Source organism: Alligator sinensis, unplaced genomic scaffold, assembly GCF_000455745.1.
Source record: "Alligator sinensis unplaced genomic scaffold, ASM45574v1 scaffold823_1, whole genome shotgun sequence".
Taxonomy (NCBI): domain Eukaryota; kingdom Metazoa; phylum Chordata; order Crocodylia; family Alligatoridae; genus Alligator; species Alligator sinensis.
In genome coordinates, this window is record NW_005842272.1 from 1,413,677 (window position 1) to 1,435,819 (window position 22,143).

General features: G+C 42.0%; 1 protein-coding gene across 7 annotated transcripts in view; it reads left to right on the plus strand.

The window, feature by feature from the left end:
- Positions 1-19,623, plus strand: part of PTPN3 (protein tyrosine phosphatase, non-receptor type 3) — a 306,004-nt gene extending 286,381 nt beyond the window's left edge. For all 7 annotated transcript variants that reach the window (XM_025209236.1, XM_025209238.1, XM_025209239.1 and 4 more), the window contains 3 exons: positions 1,482-1,627; positions 2,679-2,814; positions 14,364-19,623. In XM_025209236.1, coding sequence (XP_025065021.1) covers positions 1,482-1,627; positions 2,679-2,814; positions 14,364-14,441 — 360 coding nt within the window. In that variant the 3' untranslated portion in view covers positions 14,442-19,623. The remainder of the gene's footprint in view (positions 1-1,481; positions 1,628-2,678; positions 2,815-14,363) is intronic.
- The last annotated feature ends 2,520 nt before the right edge of the window (positions 19,624-22,143 follow it).

The window sequence follows — 22,143 nt, forward strand, 5'->3', positions numbered from 1 at the left end:
GAGTTGCTCTTGTGTTATGAGAATCAATAGCATGTAAAGCAATGGAAGGTTCTGAGATGTGATGCAGTTAAATGAAAAAATGCTCTTCATACAATAGAATCGCAAAACTAATTACACTTTCATCATGCTGAATAATAGGGCTGTGCGAAGCTTTGGTCGCTGATTGGATTTGGTGGAGATTCAGAAGCCGAATCTCTGAATCTGAATCAAATCAAGAGACCCTTTAATCTCTGCAAATGGAATTGGAACCCTCCAAATTGATTTGGAAAGAGTTGATGATTTGGACATAGACACAGCTTTAAATGTTTTTTCTACATACCTCAAGGTACTAGGCAGCTCATGAACGCTGAGATTTTGGATGGAGCGTCCCATGGGAGCACGGCGGGGGGAGGTCCCCAGTGCATTCCGCGGCAGACCCAGAAGTGGACCAGAAGCACTTCCGGTCCACTTCCGCATCTGCTGTGGGGTGCACGGGGGATCCCCTTCCCCCGCTGCCCCCCAGCTCGATGACTGGTGCCTCCCAAGCCTGGGGGGGCACCGTACATAGAAAAAACATTTAAAACTGTGTCTATGGCTGAATCGCTGATTCTCCAAATCAGAATTGAATCTTCGGATTCGGCCAAATCAAATTGGGACATTGATCCAAATCAACAAATCAAATCCTTTTCCCTCAAATTGGACCGAATCAAATACAGCCCACATTGCACACCCCTACTGAATAAAGTGCTTTCTTTGGCAGTATAAATATCATTATTTCACAATTTTCTGTGAAATATCTACATGTTGTGTAAAACTTTAACTCAGCTAAGAATTTAAGTTAGCAAATACTAATTTGTAAGCTTTGTCTAAATCTGTAAATGTATATATTGTTTAACGTTTCTACCTTTTCATAAGTGTGTGAGACAGATGAGGATGAAGGGTAAAGACAGATTTAGAACTGGTCTGCAACTATACTGTCTAATGGGATTTAGTGAGATTACAGCACAGTAAGAAAGAAAGGTTGTATTCAGTCAGTGCTGTTAGTGAAGACCTATGAGTGTCCAGGGACTGAGGATTGATGTTTGTTTGTTTGTTTGTTTGTTTGTTTGTTTGTTTGTTTGTTGTGGGCATACTTTTCCATTGGTTGCATAATGATAAGATGACATATGGAGGTCCCTTCTAGCCCTACTTCTCTATGAACATTTCAGTGTGTTATTGATGATGGAGGCTGTTCCACTGCAGGTACCATCTTTTCATGAAATATAAAACTAGGAATTACATGCTGTTGCCTCATGTAGTTTCTCTATAAACTTGTATTTTTTTAAATACGAAAAAACAAATTGGTTGGAAAATCCTGTAGTTTTTTTCATAATCTGTATAATGTGTGTGTAAAATCAACCTAGGTAGGTTTGTCGCAATACAAGCTAATCAGTTTCATTAAAGGGACCTTAACACAGAATTTTCTAATTAAATAGTGTGATGACACTATTCTTTTATTTCAGACAGAGCAAGAACACATAGTTACCCATCTCCAGTACGTTGCTTGGCCTGATCACGGTGTTCCTGATGACTCCACGGACTTCTTGGAGTTTGTGAACTGTATGAGGCCAAAAAGAGTAAAAAACGAGCCAGTCCTTGTTCACTGCAGGTACTCATTTAAAATTTTGTTGCACTGAATGCTGCCCTACAGGATCTGAATTCCAGTTCTCTTGTAGAAAGATGTTTCTCAATGCATTTTTATTGCAGCAGATTCTTTGAATGATGGTGAAATTGTAAGACTATAAAAAAAAATAAGTTACTGTTTATCAGTGGAGACAAAAACTGGTATGTAAAGGATGGGCTCCTTTTCATTCCCCTTGTCTCCTACATAACTAAAGCCTACTGTTGAAATTGAACAATTGTTTGACCATCAGATGATGATTTAGATTTACATGTATATCCCACGCTATCCAAAAGACTTGGTGGCTTACAGTAATAGACAGAGAACCCACATATAGGAAAGTAAAATAGACTCCCAAAACAACCCCCAAAACTTGAAAATTCCACCTCTCCCCTCACCTTACCTGCTTAACACCCATGAAAGCAAACTGTATGTCCAAACCCAAACATGCTTCCCAATTATGATTTACATCCAGATATAAGAAATCTCTTTCCATTCCCACTCCCTTGCCTCATCCCCAAGAGAGACCTCTTCCCCCTCTTCTATCACTGTCCCTTCCAAGCCTGCACCCAGAGGGTGTGTGGCTGTCTCAAAAACATGATGTAGAAAGTAGTAAATAATTTATTCTCCAGTTTATAGCTGTATAATAGTGATATTACATCAGAACTGATATTAACTTCTACTTTGTTTCTGCTATTCCAGTACCCCTCAAAAACAGATTATTCTTATTTTAACTTTTCATTCAAGTCTGCAGCACCAATATGGGTCATATTTCCCCACAGTTAAAATTTTGAAAAACATTATTTAAACTGCTTTGTTTGTTTGTTTGTTTGTTTGTTTTTAAGAATTTACTTGTACTAATCGGAGATTATTTTCTTTGTAATTCTTCTAAAATACATGATGTGTAACTTATCTTTTTAAAAAGTGTTTCTTTTACTTCTTAAGGGTACTTTAAAGCCTTGCAGTTTATACCTGTAATGTGATTCTGGTTCATTGCAAATATCTGATTTTCTGTGTTCTTTTCCTGTTACATTTGCAGTGCTGGAATAGGTCGCACTGGTGTGTTGGTCACTATGGAAACAGCCCTGTGTTTAATTGAAAGAAACCAACCTGTTTATCCACTGGATATTGTAAGAAAAATGCGAGATCAGCGAGCTATGATGGTGCAAACATCAGTAAGTGAAGGAGAGACTCTTCATTTCATCATGCATGCTATATGTCCAATTTTCAATATAGAGGAGTACTGGTTCTTCACACACAACTGCTTTTTTAATGTTCTTTAATGATTTTTATATTGCATTCTATGATAAACTTAATTAAGCTGACAGAATAGGGCTTTTCGTGAATTATGTATTTTGCTTCTGAAAGTCTTTAATTTCCTGCATTGCCTTTAAAGGCTCACAAATAGTGGATCAGATTGAACTGATTCAGAATTGACTGTCTTTTTAATGAAAGATACTGTTCACAACAATTTAAAATAAAAAAAAATAGTTTGTTCTGAAATTAGATTTCACCCTTCCTAAAGAGCATGACAGAGCCTCTCATAATCCAAAGACAAAAGAAAAAAATTATAGACTGATTGGAAGGGAGTGGCTGTATTTGTGGGGCTGAAGGGGGGAATTGGCTTTCAAATGAGAGAGCTCAAATTCTAAGAAAACAATGACTGTCACAGGTCTAATGTTGAGGGGCAAGAATCAAATGCCGAGTCAAGGCTGAAAAAACTGAGTGAGTTAGCAGCAGAGATTATTTAAGATAGAGCCAGTCCAGAGAGATTTGGCTTTGAAAATATAAATGTATATTAGGTGAAGGATGGGGACCATTAGATTAAGTATGTTGGTAATGAATATTAGAATGACATCAAAGACACCAAGCCTAAGTGTCTTGGACCAAACTGGAGAAAACAGGGTGAAATTGGCAAACATGGCACTTTAGCTCTTGGGGAAAAAAACATCATAGAAAATGCTTCACAGTTCACATCTGAGCCAGAGGAAGGAGGAGGTAATTAGGGAAGGAGCAAGACTCTAGTTTTTAACAAGTAAATGAACTTAAGAGCAGGCAGTGCGATTCACCGGACTCATTCTGTTACATGCACAAAAAGGACTATATTAAAAAAATATTATTAGAGGTGTAAAGTCAGGCACTCAGAAGTGAGGAAATGCCAGAAATTAAGGCTGCCTGTGAAAATGTAATATGTTCTTCTTTTTTTTTCTTTTTTAGTTACATGGTCAAATAACATTTTTCCCCACAGGATCCCTGTCTCATTTAGCAAGCACAGTATGGACCTGCTCTGGGGATGAATCAGGGTTGTAAAGTGAGGGTACATGTTGTTTGGAGGATCTTTGTTTCTATTTTTGCTGAAGTTTGAAGCTATGCAGTGAATGAGGGAGAGGACTGCAGGAAGAGAGAGAGTGGCTTCTGGGTTAAGTTATTTGCAATTAGACTCTTCTTGCTCATGCCACAGACTTTCTATAGGATGCTGTGCAAATGTGACCTTAAACCAAACTTTTTAAAGGTGATCACTGATTTGTGATCCCTCCTTTGCTGTATACCCAACTTGTAATCCTTATTTGCAGAGGTGCCAAACATCAGCTTGAATTCAGAAGGTGTGCTTTGAACATAAAAAGTTCAAAATGTTAAATATAGTAAAAAAAAAATAATTATAGTGCCTATAAATTGTCTGAAAAATGATGTCCTAGGTATTTCAAATTGGGTATGTAAAATTAGGATGCTTTTGACCTTCAACTGTCTGTGCCTCAGTTCCCACTTGTAAATTGGAGATGACAGTCTCTTCTCATCCCACAGGAGGGTTGTGAAAAGAAATTCATTATTATTCATGAGTAGTAGGCCTGTAGTGATGAATGCTACAGAAAAGCCCATGAAGAAATAAATTCCATTTTCTGAGTAGGATTTGAATATTCTACAATAAAGAAGGTATATGGCCAAACTGAACATGAAGAAAACAAAATCTTGATTAGCTGCTCATAAATAAAATATCCTCCATTGCGTGAGGTAAAGCCCCTGTGTGAAAAAAATTGTATGTGGTATTGCAAATGAAGATGTCATGTTAATGCCTATATACAAGAGGGTCAGCTTAAGTTTGTACAAGCTTCATGAATGCTGCCATTTTCTACTTTTGAAATATTTGACTTTGCAATCTGAATAATCTATGAATATATTTTCTTTTTATATTGGATTTCCTTGGAGTTTTTATAAAGCAAATTGTAAAAGCAAATTTCATAATGTGGCATCATTACCATCAGCTAGCATCTAGAATGCTAGAGTCTGTGATAGCAATGTAAGTAGAGAACGGGATGCTTTGTCAGTGATTTTCACAGATACTGACAGATAGAAGAATGAACTCAGAGAAATACACACTAATGGACTTCTACTGCATCACTAGTCCAGACTCTCCACCCACCACTTGTTCTTCATCCCAGTCCCATTCTCATTTTCTTACCAGTCCAATTTCCAATCATCAGGTTTCTGATACAGTCTCCTTTCCCACTAAATTCTAATTTCCCTTCTCCAGACTCCTAGGCCATGTGTAGATGAAATGACGGGCATGTGTGCACAACACTTTAAAGCAGGTTAAATGCTTTTGCACCACTTTAATGGTGTTGGTGCTGGTGTTTCCACATGTGAGCGGTGTACTGCGCAGTAATTCCAGCTGCTGTAGCAAATTCGGCAGTATAACGTGCCTTAAATGACTTGGGGCACAGCAAACGAAAACTTCTCTGAGGAGGTTGTTTGCTACCCTACAGCGGCAGAGTGAAGCACTGGGCTCTGTGCAGCTCATGGGCTCTGCAGGAAGCCCGTGCAGACAGCCTGGCAGCAGCCTGGGAAGGCAGGCAGAGACTAAAGAAATGGAGAGACTGCTCTAAGTGCGGGGCTTACTTTCGACTTCCTGGATGATATTCCAACTTAGATCTGGGTGTTCGGTCCCTGGGCTGCGAGGGGCCTGGTGCTTCCCTTCGCAGCTGCAGTGCCCGTGGGACCACCCAAGCGGGCAGGTGCTGCCAGGGGGGGCGGGGTGCCATTGCCATGGAGGGAAGCACCAGGCAAGCTGCAACCCAAGGACGCATCCGGCAGCTTGCCCTCCCCTCCCTGCCACCAGAGAAGCAGGTAAGTGCACAGGTGCGTGCACAACACAGAGGTTTACTTGGCCCTAAATTGAATCGGTGTTTTTAAAAACCCGCCGCTTCAATTTAGGGCCCCCATTTTGTCTACACACGCCCCTAGTCACATTGCTCTTTGTGTAGCCATTCCAAATTTCTCCCCACTTCAACTCCTAGGCTCCTTACTTGCAACCTATCTTGCCCAATCACTCCCAGTTCTTCCCCACTCCCTGTTCATTTGTCTGTTTTTTTTTCCTGTATCTCATACCCAGGAGTCCAGTTCATCTACCACTTCCCCCACTGCTCACATTGTCAATTCCCAGTACAGTAGTGTCTCCCAGTCTTCCACTCTCTTATCCTAGCTTCACATCAGTTCTCATCCCTGGTTATTTGTTTCCCCTCAATTCCACTCCTGAATTCCCTCAGCCTAATCCCTTTGGCCAGCCAGTTCTGTCTCTTCTCACTCCCCTCCAAGTAGCTTCAGTCTTAGGTCCTTGTCTCAATCACTTACCTTCACCCATAAAGTGCTTGACCTCAATTATGTCCCTTCTGCCTTTGAACCAGATGGTTTCTTCTTCAAGCACCAGCCAGCAGGAACCACTGAAAACACAATATCACTGTTTGTTTCTTCCCTGGTTTGGAGTTCCCTTGAGATAAACCTACTTCAATCACCCTATGCAGATATGGTATGCTCTAGCCCAGTTTGTACTAAGAGCTGTCAGTAGATGGCATAGGCAGAGCGCCTCTGTTGGGGTGGAGGCTATACACCATCCTGCTGCATACAGGTGTTCCCTTTTCCTTTTCTATGTCCTTGTGACAAGGTATTTAGCAGAATTTGCAGATCAGTTGTAGTCTGACCTACCATGAGTGCTTTTACTATGGGCTTGAACTTGCAATTTCTGGGTGTCTTGGTACCCACATTGCCCCAGCCCCCGTCCAACTGATGAGAGAGGTTCAAGCACATTCACTCAACTTGCGGTCATCATCTTTTAGCTGCAAAGGTCTTGTAAGTGTCTACTGAGTATGGGTGAACCCTTAGTTCTCAGAGATTTACAGGTTGGCCAAATTTGGGCAAATTTTTTTTAAGGACAGCAAAACGAATTTCTGTGACACAGAGACTATCCAACACCTGTTCCAAAGCATGGCAGCACTAAAGCTTTCTAAAGAAAATATCAGGAGAATTTAGTATTCAAAAGTGTGTTTTTCTCTAACATGTCTCTAAGGAAATAACTCTGACATTATGGCTGACATTTGTTAAATTTGGTGAACATTTTACATTGTAATGTTTAATTCCAAGTTATCAAAAGTTGGCAAAGTTGTAAGCAACTGAAAATGGAGTCTTATTAGTGAGAGGTGTTGGGAAATGTTAATCATAATGGTCATACCAGCCTTGCATATAACTGTATCCAAAAACTATGTTAAAAGAATGTTAGGGTTGGAGATTTAATCACCCTAAATTAGGAAATGCTGGATTATGTTTCTCCATGCCCTTTTGTACATGGGTATAAGAATAAAGTCTTTAATTAAAAGACCACATACCTCTCTTTCCCCCACTGGGGCCCTGAATCATAGCGCATAGTCCCTTTTTTATCCACCTTTATCCTTTTTATCCTCCTTTTATCCTTTAATGCATGTCCCAAGGCCTTATTTGCTGCATGCCAGCCAAGCCCAGCTCTGAATGCAAACCTATTAATTTTCTTTCAAGCAGTTCCATGGAGCTTATCAGAGTTCTTCACTAATGATTTATTTTCTAAGTACTTCTTAAAATTAGGTGATGGTGGTATCCGTAACTCACAGAGCAATGAATGCCAAAATGTAGTAACCTCTAATTTATAGGGTCCAACTTGAGACATATAGGGCAACAGTTCCTAATCATTTTGTGTGGATGAACCTACTTATCATGTGAACCCCAGTGCCATAATTGATTTTCCATGGGTCTCATAACCCCACTCATGTGTGTTGCAACCCCTTAGTCAAGTAGGGCTATGGGGTTCAGAGTACTTAACATTTTTCTGTTCTTACTTGTTCAGGCCAGGTCTCCAATCAATTTCAGCTTCAGTTACGAAGTTCAGCATTTTTGCAAATTGAAATATGAAAGTAATAATTCAACATATTCATGTCAGCATTTTCAACCTGGGGCATTGGGACTTAATTGAATTAAATTGCGTGTTAATTATATTTTTTTCACTTTGTTTCATTTTGGCTTGTTGACTTTACCAAAAACTTTTACTTCATTTCATTAAATGGCACTTCCTTATGGTGGCACATTGCCTCATGGATGTTGTAACTGAGGCTTCCTACTATCCTCGCTTCTCCTTAAGGGCCAGTCTCTCTAAGTAGATTACCTTTTCCATAGTGCCACCTGCAGCTTTGTAACTGATAATGCACTTCCCAGCTCAGTCAGAGGGAAACTGGATTGCATCCTGGAAATTATAGCATGTAGTGTTCTCCCTTAAGAACTAGGCTCAGTTGGGCTCAACTCCCTAGTCAGATTATAAGGCGAGGCACCATAATAGGAAAAGCAGTTCCATATTGAACTGACTTGACACAGAATATTTTCATTTAGTTAAACAATCCTGAAATCTGATTCAAGTTTAACCAACCTAAAATGGAATGTTCTGTTTCCATTTTTCCTGGAAGAAATTTGAGAAGTACCCACCAAATTTAATTTTTCCTACAATTTGAGGAAACTGCATTTTCCATCTGAAAATCATGTCAATGGAAAATTCCTGACCAGCTGTAAGAGCAAAACTTCTGAATAGAAGTCAGAAATAATTTGATCAAGGATATAATTACCAGATTGGTTGGGTGAATGGAGAGAACATCAATTGTGAGATGAAAAAAGCACAGGGTAGAAAAGATTAGAAGCAAAAAAAAGTTTTTGAGAGTTTTTCAGCCTGGGTAGCCAGAGCCTTAGTATTCAGACTAGGAAAGAGGTTACTAGTGGCAGTGAAATTTCTTTAAAGACAAAAGAGAATGGCAGCTTGGCAGCAGTGGACTTGTCTAGGAAACAAGGAGAAAATATGCAGAAAGAAGTAATTTTTTATATGATTTTGTAATGATTATTTCAAAATTTTAAAGGATAGTTTTAATAAGTAGGATCACTAACTGTTTTAAACATGATAAATTTAGCTGAGTGAAGGAACAAGGGATTTCCTTTAGTTCCTTTAGTTGTAGCCTACTCTCTAATCCCTGCAGAAACGGTCAGCCTTATCAAAACTTCAGGTTGCACAGTAATGAAAAAAGAAGAAAATGGTATTCTGAGGAAAAAATACTAATGGTACATTTGAAAGCAATTGTTATGTCAAGATTTATAAAAAGTTAACTTTGGAATGGTTTCACTGAAGAGAGACCAGAACTTGAAGAACAGAACAGGGCTAGGCAAATAAGGCCTGCAGGGGGATTTTGTCCGGCCCGCAGCAGGTCCCTCAGTTCTGCCTGGCCCATGCACCATCTGGCCTATGGTATATGTCCTGCCACCTCCAGGTTCACAGTGGGGTGGGGTGGCTCGATTGGCCGGACTCCATTTCCCAGCAGCTGCAGTTCCCTCTGACTGCTGCCACCACCTCCAGCCCTATGGAAGCCATCTGGGAACTGTGTGGGCAGGTCCCAAGGTCCAGGCTGAGTGTACAACCCCAGCCCAGGCGCAGGCCCACCCCACATGAAGGGTTCGGGTTCCCTGCAGCTCCCAATGTGGACTTGCTTGCCCCGGCCACAATGAATGGTGGCAGCAGCTGGGCAGAAGTTGCTGCTGGGCAATGGGAAAAACTAGTACCTGGTGGTGGGCCCTTCTCATTACAGCTGTCTGGAGCTCACTCTGGGGCTGCCCTATGGGGAGGAGCCACAGGGCAGCCCCAGAACTGGCTCTAGGCAATCACCATGAGAAGGGCCTTGGCAGCAGCAAAGGGGAGATGGCCAAACTTGCTGCCAGGTCCTACTTTTTCCTGGTGCCCAGCAGCAGCTTCTGCCCAACTGCTGTCACCACTCATTGAGGCCAGGGTGGGCCAGGGCCAGAGCAGCCCAGGGCCAGTCATAAGCTGTTGCTGGGTGCCAGGAAAAAAGCAGAAACTGGTGGTGGGCACAGTCACCTCCACCTTGCCACTGCCAGGGCCCACACCAGTGCTGCCCTGCAGTTCTTCACCAGGCACAGGGCCCCAGAAGCAGCACTGGTGGTAGCAGTGGCTGTAGCCACAGCTTAAAGGGAGTCAGCCGTATAGAGGAGGAGGCAACTATACCCACCACCAGTTCCTGCTTTTTTCCTGGTGCCCAGCAGCAGCTTCTGCTTGGCTGCCACTGCCAAAGCCAGGCAGCAGCTCCAGCCCCTCCTTGGGGTACACAGGCAGCCCAGAGGCGGTGCTGGTGGTAGCAGGGGCCCCAGTTAAGCTGCCCCTGTTGAAAATGCCTCCCGCTCATGCCAGTTCCCTGCTTGCCTATAGCCTCATCCCACATAGGGAGTTTTGGTGACCTGTTGTACAGTGGCTGCAAGGAGGTACTGACTGGGCCCGCAACAGCTCTGCAAAATTTCCTGTGTGTGCTGTGGGCCCAAATAATTTAAGCCACTTGAAGTCCATTCTGAAAAAGCAGATATATGTCTCTTGATCTCCCTAGTGCTGCTATAAAGTTCTGTTGATTTATTTTCTATTTTAAATTCACTTTTTCAAGATTTTATGTGCCAAAGCAGTTTAGGGTGTCTCCCAACTCCTCTGGAGGTGTGAAGTTAAAGCCTGTTCTGCACTGTCACCAAATACCAATTCCAGTTGACCTAGCTGAAAATGAGCACCTGGTCATTTGAACTGGGGGAGCCAACTTAGCCAGATGTGATGATCGACATACCACTCCATTGTATGCCATTGGCTATAGAAACTGGTTTGTGTTAACCATACTAGTCCAATGGGCTTGCAGGCTCAGGTAGACTTTTTTACTTCGGTTTGTTTGTTTGTTTGTTTGTTTTGGGGTTTGTTTTTTTTACATAAAGATGCATGGTTTTCAATCATGCATCCATCATATTGTCAAAAATCAGACATGAATTCCTAGTTCAAATAGAAATGGAAATTTGTTCTTAATTAATCTCTGTTTACTAGCAAAATAATGAAAAATAGACATGTTTCTTGAAATGGTCTCTAACTCTTCACTGCCCCTTTTGAAAAGACACTGTAAATGTCATTTGTAAAGAATGTGACCTGGAAACATTCCGAGTGTCCGGAAAAAGATGTGTTGTACTTTTCTAACTACAGATGTTGGATAAGGCTACTTCAACTTGGATAGCAATGTTGGCAGAGTCCAGAGCATACAACCCTTAAAGGTTTAATCAGGAGACACAAAATGTATTCTATTTGTTCTGTTCTACTGTATATAAATATTCAATTTGCAAATTAAGGTAAGGTTTGATGCATTTCTCTTAATGTAGCTTGTATGTTTTTAAGCCTCAAGTAATGCATGTTGAAGAGATGGATACAACTGCCACTTGTTATGTGATTGATTAACATCAGTACAAAATGTACTAGATAAAATATATAAATAATCTGAATAAATTACTTGCCATTGAAATAAGTACTTGGGAAAAGAAAATAAGAGCTGCATAAGTCTCTATGGTCCTTACAGATGAATGTTTGTATGTCACCCATTCCAGTGGTTTGGGACCTCATGTTTGCATCTGGGGTGAGAATTTTACAGTGAACAGTACCAGCTGGGGACTAAATGGGGCCATGGTATTTTCATCTCTCCCTTCCTTTTTGTATCTTTTTTTTCCTGCTTAATAATGTTACACTGAAAAAGGAGAAGGTAGTAGCTGACATGCTGGTGTCATATTATTAAATAAGCAAGGTTTCTTTTTTAGTGATAGCTTTTACTGATTTAACTGTATAGATAGGAGAAATGCTGGGCAAGCTTTTGGGACCAGAGTAGCTTTCTTGGGGTCTGGAAAAGAAGTGCCAAATACCAACTAAAACAGTGACTTACGTTAACTCCATGTGCAAAAGAAAACAAACATTTAAGGGCCCTGTTGCACAGTAATTTTAGATGCCTTCTGGAGTTCTGGATAGGATGCATGTTAACACTTTTTAAGTGGCTTAAAGCACTCATTGTTCAGCTTAAATTTATGCCACTCCAGGGCAGTATTAGCTCTAGTCTGCCTAATTTTGCTCCTGTTCCATTAAAGTGTGCCCACTCTCCAAAGCTGTTCTGCCCAAATTGCAATCCTCCAGCATCCCAAGATGCAGTGACGTCTCCTGAGTCGGGGCGGGAATGCTGAGGTGCAGCAGGGCCAGGCACAGTGCCTCTGGCCTGCTCTTAGGTCTGTGTGAAGTGGCTAGTTTTTGCTTCAGATTCAGATTGGGCCGATTCGAGGGGCAGTGATTCGATTTGGTGATCCAGATCACTGTCGCAAATCAATTCAGCTGAATCTGATTCCGAGATTTGGCCACTGCCAAATCTCCAAATCAAACAGGCCCCATCCCCTGCTTGCTCTCCCAGCCCCGTCACTGGCTGCCCTTCCTGGCCCCAGTATCCCAGCACTTGGGGGGGGGGGGAGAAGTCCTGCACTCACTGGCTTCTGTCAGGTGTGGGGGGCAATCCCCACTTCCCCCCACTGCCTGGCACTGCATGGGGGGCTCTGCCATGAGCCCCCACACCCTACCTGCTCTCCCAGCCCCGTCAATAGCTGCCCTGCCCAGCCCCAGCATCCTGGCTCTTTTAAAAAAAAAAAGCCTGCAGCCAGTGACACGGCTGGGAGAGTGGACAGGAGTCACTCAGGGGTTGGGGGAGCAGGCAGGGGCTGGGGCCTGGTAGGGGTCCTCCCATGGTCCCTTCCCCCCTCCTCCACAGAGACGGCCCAAATCTTTTCCAGATCTATTCGGAGGCTTCAAATCAATACAGACCTTTTTATTGGTCTCCCAATTCGATTCAGATTTGGAGATTTGGCTGCCAAATCTCCTCCAAATCAAATCGGCAACCGAAGCTTTGCACAGCCCTACCTCCTGTTCCCACGGGGCAGTCAGTGCCACAGCCCTGGTGTGGCCATGGTGCCTCCAGGACTGGCTCACTGCTCCGAATGCCCAGGCCAGTTTGTGGCCATGGTAGCTGCAGGGCGGGGGGAAGATGCAGGCTGGTGCTCACCCCTCCTGCTGACCCATGGTTAAACCTGTGCCCAACTCTGCATTCCACTTTAGCATGTTCCCTCACCCAGGACCTGGACACACCCCAGTGGGGCTGGGCAGCTGGAGCAAGGCAGAGCTTGGCGGCTGCAATGTGGCAGCCTGAGCCCAGTTCCCTCTGACCCTGTGCTCCACTGGGCTCTGCAGGGCCCAGCTGCTGGCTCCCCAACCTGGCTTGCCCAGCAGCAGCCACAGTTGGCAGGCACCTGAAACCCAACACCCCCTCCTCCCTCCACCCGCCCTTTAGCAGCTGGGGAGCTCCAGGCATGTGGCACAGGGATCAGCACTTCCCATCTAAGCTGGGGCTGCACAGAGCAGGCATGGAGGCTGCACCACTCACAGCCACCTCCCAGGCTTGGTGGAGCGGGGAGGTCCTGTCCCTGTACCTAACCCCCCAGGCATGTTCCCAGACTGCTGGGCCCAAGCAGAGCAAGCGAGCTCCAGGGCTACAATGTTGACTTTGCCCAGTGGTAGCAGTGAACTGGTCCTGTCCCCAGCTCTGAGTCCTGACCCTGCTCACCAACCCTCTGGTGGCAAGTCACAGCTGAAGGATAGTCAGAGATCATTTTTGTCTTGAGGTATAACTGCTTCACTAAGCTGAGCAACAGTAAGCTGGCTACTGTTTGGTTGTTTGGTTTACGGCATATGGTGTAACAAGGCCTTAAGGGTTTAGAGGAGGGCTGTAAACTAGGAGCAGAGTAATGTTCAGAAATAACTTCAAACCTGGAGAAGTGTAGTTGAATAGATGAGCTAATTATTACCTATTATCTGTTGAACACTGAGAGATTAGAAGAGACACCAGCTAGTGCACAATAAGTCATGAAATCATATTCTTTGTTGTACTGTTTAACATCTAGCAAAGTTACGAATTTATGTTCCCAAACCCAACTTGGGAAGGTGTTTTATAGTGTTTTTTTTTTCCCTTGAGTATAAGGACTGTGAGGTCATACTGTTTTATGGAAAGTGTTCTCCCTCAGTTATCCTTTATCTTTTTTGTGATTATTCATTTGGGCTCATAGTGATTATATGGTTTCACCCATATTGTTTCTGAGAGGGCTTTCTGATTGGATGAGGTATATCACATTCTGTGATAGATGTATGTAGGATCAATGGATTCTGATGGTTTTGTTGTGGGGAGGGCTGATTGTGGCTGAAGTGAAAATATATTACCAGATTTTACATATTCTTAAGGCAGAGTTGTGTAGTGCTTGGTGTTCTTTGATCAATGGAGATCAACTTGCTGTTTGTCTAACGTCTTCCCCAACTATGCAGTTGATCCAGTAAGATACCACCAAAAAACCTTGTTTTTACATATTTAATGGACCGTGATGGATACAATAGCACTCCAACCCTACTATGTAATGGTGTTAAGTACTATCATATGACCAGTGATCATAAGCAGTAGTTTAACTGTGAATGATTTTTAATATTTTTGCTTACTTTTTTTTCATTATACAGAGTCAATACAAATTTGTGTGTGAAGCCATTCTTCGTGTTTACAAAGAAGGATTAGTTCGACCACTGGATTCCAGTTAGTACAACAGTGAAAAATTGAATTTCTTCTTTCTAAGACGCTTCCAGTTTTTGGAAAGCAATCAGCTCATTTCCATAAGCAAGTAGAAATGTTATCACAAGCCCATGGGAAGACAAATGAGCATATTTGAACTCTGGCACTTTAAATTTCTGTAGAAGAATGCTGAATCATGTACAGTATGTAGGAAACATGTAGATATGTATATGAGAGCAATTGTATGTAATATGCATTATATACATGCACACTGAAAACAAATAATTGTGGAAACCTTAGCACGTATCTTATCTTGCTGCCTTAAAACAACTTTTTTCTCTAGAAATTACTGTGGTTCTGATGTTGCCTGTTCTAAAATACAAGAGGAAAACCAGTAGTAGCATTACAAAATGGCCCAACTAATGAAGTAGAGAGTCTCTTCACCTCTGCTAGGAGCTGAGGACTCAACACCTTTAAAGAGGTTGGTCCCAAAATAATCATAGGCAAGGTAGTATTGGTCATGTTGTTTATTTTATAAAGATGTCTCAAACATTCTACACAAACAGAATACCAATAGCTGGCCAGTAATTGAATTGAATTACTGGAGAAATCAGTATTGAATTACTGGAGAAATTAGTATTCAGTATTGAATTACTGGAGAAATTAAAGAACAAACTCCCATAAACCTGGTAGCAAGTTATAACCTGCCACCTATACTAATACACTTTCAGCAAGTCATATGTAGCATAAATGACACACTAACTCATTTATTTTGGTGAGAGTATAAAATGCATTGGCCTATGACCAGGTTTTCCAATTGTTTAACCTCTGAGCAGCAATCTATTTCCTATGCTCCTGTCTATTGCACTCCTTTGCTCCCTTCTCTCTTCAGTAATCCCAGTTTATACTTTGTTTTGCTATATTCTGTTTCTCCTATTTAAACATTGTAAATGTAAGCTTATATTTAGAGGTCTGAACCTCTATAATCTTTGTTTCTCTGTATCTTTTTAGTTTTCAGTTTCAGGCATGGGCTAGTATTGCACATGACTGCTAGACCCTTTAGCTTATTCCATATGCAAAAAGTCTAATCCAGTACTGGAGAAAATATACTACTGAACCTATTCAATATATTGCTGCTAATTCAAGGTGTAAATTTTATGAAGGCACAAAAGTAACTAGGATTTGGACAGCTATACAATATTGACTTAATTCAACAGAAATCTTATTCCAATCCAGTGCAGCGCAGCTTTGTGTAGTGTGAGCAGTGCTGATCTTTAATGTCTCTTGCCTTTCAATAAATGCAACCAACTTCACGTGAAGATTCCTATGTAAAGAAAGAATGAATTTGTGCACTGGTAAATAATCCATACTAAGGTACAATGGTCTTGCTTTCATTTCAAAGCGGGAGAGAATTGAACTTTCAGATCAATATAACCACAATTTTGTGATGTTAATTTATTCAGTATGCTCTTTTGGATTGTCCTAGATAATTCTGTTTATTTCTATATAAATACTGTTTTAATTTTAGATAAAATATTCTATGAGATTGTATAGAATACTGTTATTTAAAACTTAGTTCTAAATAAGGAAGTTGTCTAAAAATCTATACATGAGCATATTACTCAGATGTTTATATGTGTACAAAAAGAGAGTTATCTTATTTTCTCCTAAGAGATAGATAGATATAGATATATATATGCACATAAATACTCATTTATATTTTAGAACTATAATTTGTATTATAGACACTACAATTTTTATCTAATGTTTAATTATTTTATTGTGCTTGCTATGCTTGAATACTCTGCAGCATCTTATGACCAACAGGGTTTTTTTTCAGAAGATAGTTTAAAGTTCATGTAGTACCTATTAAATCACTGACTACTCTGTTCTGTGGTTCAGCTCTTTCTTGGAGATTATGGTTGCTTGCAGACATTAAAAAGCAAACAAAAAAAATGCACCTTATTGGAAGAAGCATACTACTTTGACTGGGCTCTGCAGCATGTGCATAGATTGGGCACTTCAGCAGGGCTTTTTGGTGCTTTTATATAAAGCTGATTCAATCACCTGTTAGATAAAAGTGCCAAAAAAACCCCCCACTAAAGCGCCTGATGTATACAGACTTTGGGCGAGCTGGGTCCAACTGACACACTGCCTCTTCTGGGCATGCTCTGGGCTCAGTGCAGGAGCATGCCAAGTTTAAAGTAAAGCAGCATTTGTCTGTTTCTTTTGTTAATGTCTGCAAGCAACCTATGTTACTAGTCAGAGATGGAGGTGGGTAACCTATTTTGGGTAATACTCAGTTAAGAAACTAATGCTGTTTTAGAACAAATGAGGTAATCCGTCAGTTTTGGTGATGTGGGTTGGTCAGCAAGTGAGAAGTGGTTTCACTCAGTGGTTTGGGCATGGGCTGGAAGTTAAGATACTGGTTCTAAGTCCTATTCTGACTTTATCTCATTTTAAATCACCTAACCTCTTTATACCTCAGTCACTCCAATGTAAAATGGAGCTGCTTATTCTTGCTTGTACCTTGTATAAAGTGTGTTGAAAAATATACAGGCAAATTCCTATATATGTACATATTTATATTACAGAATTTTTAGATATTTGGAAAAAAGGTTAGTGCTGCCACACTGGAAATATAACAACTGTAGGTAGTAGCAAAGGAACCTTGTCTTCCACTTGGCTCACTGCCAGGAGACTTATATTATTGTCATTATTATTATTCTGTTTTTCTTTGCATCGACTCAGCACTTTAGAAGTATACTCGTCCACATCTGCCTATCCCGGGCTATGAAAAGAGCAGGTTATTCTGTTACTGGTAATTGATAGTATAACAAGAAATCAGAAAGAGAAATGAGTGCAAGACAGCAAAAGGAGTGTATTTAGGCTCCCTCCTCTCCCCACCTCCCCCTGGCTTGTGACATGCATTTAATTCTATTAAGTATTTCATTATTTTATAACCTATTTGTGTTTTAGACCATTGATATATTTCTTTCAGTACTCATACCTCTCTCTCTGCATTGAATGTATAATACTTACCAAAATGCAATAAGTTTCTTCAGGACATAGTTCCAATATTCTCCAGCTGTACTGCACAACTTTATCTGGCACAATAGCATATGCATTTAAGACTGTCATCAGATTTTGACGTATATAGTTCTTTTTTTTTTGTTAGTAAATCTAGAGAGAATAAAAGGCTTCTGTCTTGCACATCTGCAAATTAACACTTGGACTCTGAACAACTTTACATATGCAAATCTGAAATAGCAATACCTAAAGTATTGCTGAAGTAGCATTAACTTCAGAAATCCCTAAATTGAGTTTTTATAATTCATGCTTTAAAAAAAAAAAATCAAAGAGCACATATTGGGTTAGAAACCAATAAGTCATCTAATTCTATTTCAGTTTTCCTGTGTTTTGCATGAGTACTCTAACTGACCTAGGCAGATCTTCACTGGAGAATGAAGTACTGTACTACTTGTGTTCAGAAAGAGGTTTTTTCCCCTATTTAACATGAAGGGGGAAAAGCCCCTCATCTTGGTATTGAGTGTGAGGGTTTGGCTGGGATGTATGCAGCTGGGCCTGCGGTAGGCCACTAGGAGTAACTTGGGGGTCAGCAAGGCAGGGACGCATAGATCAGAGCATCAGATCAGGGTCTGCATTGGCAGAGCGGAGAGTGTGGGACCAAGTTCCAAGGGAGCCAGGAGGTGAAATCTGAGTGATGTAGTATGAACTGTAAGGTGAGGTCGGGAGCCAGGAGTTCGAGACCTGGTGCCAAGTTCCAAGGAAGATCTGAGGTTAGAGTCAAGGAAGCCAAGCTGAGTCATGGTTTCAGAGAAATCAGAGATAGCACCAGAACCAAGGTTCAGGGGAGGGCCAAGGAAAGCCAAAGCCAAGTCAGGAGCTAGGAGAACCAGACAGCAGCAAACACAAGGCTTGCCAGAATAGACTGAGGCTGTATGAAGGCATGTCAGCGGCCTGAGACTTCAGATATGGTTATAAGGCATCAGTGGTGCTTTCAGCTGCCAATCCAATTGCAGAGAACTGGGGGCATTAGCCAGGTATTGGGGGCAGGTGTAATGACTCAGGAGCTTGGCCAAGCCAGGCATGCCTGATCAGAGCCCCTGATGTCCTGTATGAGGCAATGGAGGGCAGATAGCTGTTGTAGCTCCAGCTCTGGCCCCAACCCTGGGTCAGGGCTGGAGATGCAGTGCTACTGCCTGCCCCCTCCTGCCTCTGCACCCCCTGCCACTCCTTCTCCACAGCCTCAGGCCCCCTCCACCCTTCCTCCCCCATTCCCACTCCCCTCCCCCATACTTTTGCTCCAGCACTGGCAGGCACTGTCCCCACTGGAGCATGGAACACAGTCCCCATCCAGCCCTGTAGCCATGGTACAGGTTCTGTGCTTCTGCTATGGGCCTGTGCTCTGTGCCCCAGGCTGCAACAGGGGTAGGGACTCCTGGCATGGAGCAAAGGTAAGTGGCAGGGGGGGCAGGTAGGGGTAAAGGCTTTGGGGCAGGGGAGCAGGGACCCATGGCTGTGGGGGGGGAAGCACAAGGAGGAGGTAAGTTTGAGGGAGAGAGGGGACCAGCAGCAGGAGGCAAGGTGCCTACCTGCTTACCAACCTCACACTGCCTGTCCCCCATTGCTCCCTCCACCCCTGCTCCAATACTGCCTCCTCAGATACATGTCCCCCCCCCACCTACCCCATTACTACCCCACTTATCACCTGTCCCTCCACCTGCAGTAGTGCTGGTGATGAATTTAAGATGATTCTCCATTAATTAGATTCAAAACATGGAAAATTATAACAAACATAAATTGTCCACATATAGAATTTAGTTAATGGGGGGGCGGTCATCCTAAATTCAGGGTCTTCTTGGATTTAGGTAAGTTTTTGTCATCTTTCTCCATGTGATGGATTTGCAGTGGAGGATAAACCTCTGAATTTAATTTTGTGACCAAAGGGTAGAAGGTAGAGTGGTCCTCTCAACTCCAGTCTTTTGGTCACTCATGTGAACTGTAAATGAAAACTGGGTACTTGTGAGTACTTGAGTACTTACTTATGAGTAGGAATTAATCACTTAACCTGCTGCTTGGTGAGAGGGCAGCAGGACAGGCCCTACGAGGAGAGACTGAAGAACCTGAACCTGTTCAGCCTCAGCAAGAGGAGGCTGAGGGGCGACCTGGTGGCTGCCTACAAGCTCATCAGGGGGGATCAACAGCAAATAGGCAGAGCTCTTTTCTCCCCAGCACCACCTGGGGTGACGAGGAACAATGGTCATAAGCTGATGGAGAATAGGTTTAGGTTGAAGATCAGAAGGCAATATTTTACAGTTGCCACCTTTTACAGGGTGGCCAAAATCTGGAACCAACTTCCCAGAGAGGTGGTCCTCGCCCTTACCTTTGGCAAATTCAAGAGGAGGTTGGACGATCACCTGTCTGGGGTCTTGTGAACCCAGCATTCATTCCTGCCTGTGGCAGGGGGTCAGGCTAGATGATCTGTTCAGTTCCCTCCTGACCCTAGCTACTATGAAACTATGAAACCTCTAAAATAAGTAGGGTACTAAAAAAAGGAAGGTGCTGTGAAATCATGGTTCTCTATACAACATAACAAAAATGTTAACCTCATTTTTTTTAAAGTAGTCTATTAGTAAAATAGCACTCAAAATTCATAGCTTGCAAAAATTGGCCTTATGTATTCTTCCCCACTGGAAAAAGTACTTAATATTTACTCTTTTGAATTGAGTAAAATGTATTTTAACAAAATAGCTTTATATATGCTATGCAAGAAAGCCAAAAAGCCTGTTAGAAGTGTGTCTAGAAAATTGACAAGAGAGTACCACAGAAGCCAAAATTTGGTATTTGATAGCTGTGGGAGAAGGAGCTGGTCTTACCATATGTTGAACATAAATAAGATGCCATAAACCCACTTTTGCCCCTAATGTATCCTCAGTCTAAATCCAGGTAAAATACCCCCCCCCCCAATGTGATTTAGACTGGATACTTTTTTTATTCTACTTGGTCAGACAGTAATCATACCACGCTTAAATATCCCTCCATAGCCCTTGATTTTGCCTTAAATTATGCATGTCTAAAATGTTCCTAATTATTCAGCAACGTGGTTTTCTTTACATCTGATGTCTTGCTCACTATGTAATAGCTGATAAACACTTTTTGAAAGAACAGTACCTCTGAAATGCTAATGAATTTTGCATCTGTTTTATTCCTACTTTTATACCCTACTAACTCACACTTGTGGGTGGTATCCTTATGTGCCAAAATGAAAAAAAAATGTAATAATGCATAAAATATGTCAATAATGCATAACAATCGTTCACAGTTGATCAGCTTTAAAATTACCTAATTTAAACAGTACTATACTTCTCTTTAGACTTGACATTGACTTTGTTTTAAAATGTCCTTTAAGAAAGCACTTAGAGGTAATTTATTTTGCTCATTACATAAAGCCTTTGCAGAAAGAATGTGCATTAGGAAATGCTTATTTCCATTGTTAACCCTGCAATTATTCCAATTGTTTAAAAGCTTGTGTATATTGAAACCATGCAGAATCTAAAGTTCTGACGCAACATTTATATTCAAAGGGAATTGAAAGCCAAGTAAATGATTAAATCATTTTTAAATAATGTTTTAATTAGGGGTGCATGAGATGGGTCCTATTCGATTCAAATTCGGCCCAAATCAGGGATAATGATTCAATTTGTTTATTTGGACCACTGTCCCTGGTTTGATTCGGCCAAATCTGAAGATTTGATACTGATTTAGAGAATCAGTGATTCGGCCATAAGACACAGCTTTAAATGTTTTTTCTACATACCTTGAGGTGCAGGGCGCAGCTCGTGAACACTGTGATGCTGGGGTAGATGAAGTGTCCCACAGGAGCACGGAGGGTGTCGTCGTCCCCCCCCCAATATATGCTTGGTGGTGAACAGAGAAGTAGACCAGAAGTATTTCTGATCCGCTTCTGGGTCTGCTGGGGAGTATGCGGCAGGGTGGGGGGTGACTCGGTGATCAGTCATGGGGGGGACCCCGGGTGCTCCCCCCCCAACCCAGGAGGCACCAGTCATTGAGCTGGGGGGCTGCGGCAGGGCACCCCACAGCGTGCTTTCTGGCAGACCCAAAAGTGAACCAAAAGTGCTTCTGGTTCATTTCTGAGTCTCCTGCCAAGTGTGTTGGGGAGCCCTCCGCACTCCTGTGGGACGCTCCATGCACCCCAGCATCGCAGCATTCATGAGCCTCCTGGTACCTAGAGGTATGTAGAAAAAACATTTAAAGCTGTGTCTATGTCCAATTTGCTGAATGTCTCCAAATCAGTTCAGAGGGTTCCAATTCAATTCAGAGAAATTAAAGGGTCCTCTGATTCAATTCAGTTCGGATTCAGAGATCCGGCCACTGAATCAGGCTAAATCTCCGTAGAATCAAATCGGGGACTGAAGCTTCGCATAGCCCTAGTTTTTAATTAAATGTATTCTCTTCCATCTATAGACCTGACACTGACAGACAGTGTTAAACCATCTCAGATGCTTGTCTGTTCTAACAATAGCAGATTAAGTATAGCAATTAAATGTATATGTTTGGATTCAGTGTTCTTTACCATATTTCATTTTCCAGTTGCATACACAACAGTAGTTTTACAAGGAGCAGTATTTATAATCAGTGGAACTTACCCAGTTTTAGAAATATGGGTTTTTTTCAATAAACATCTCT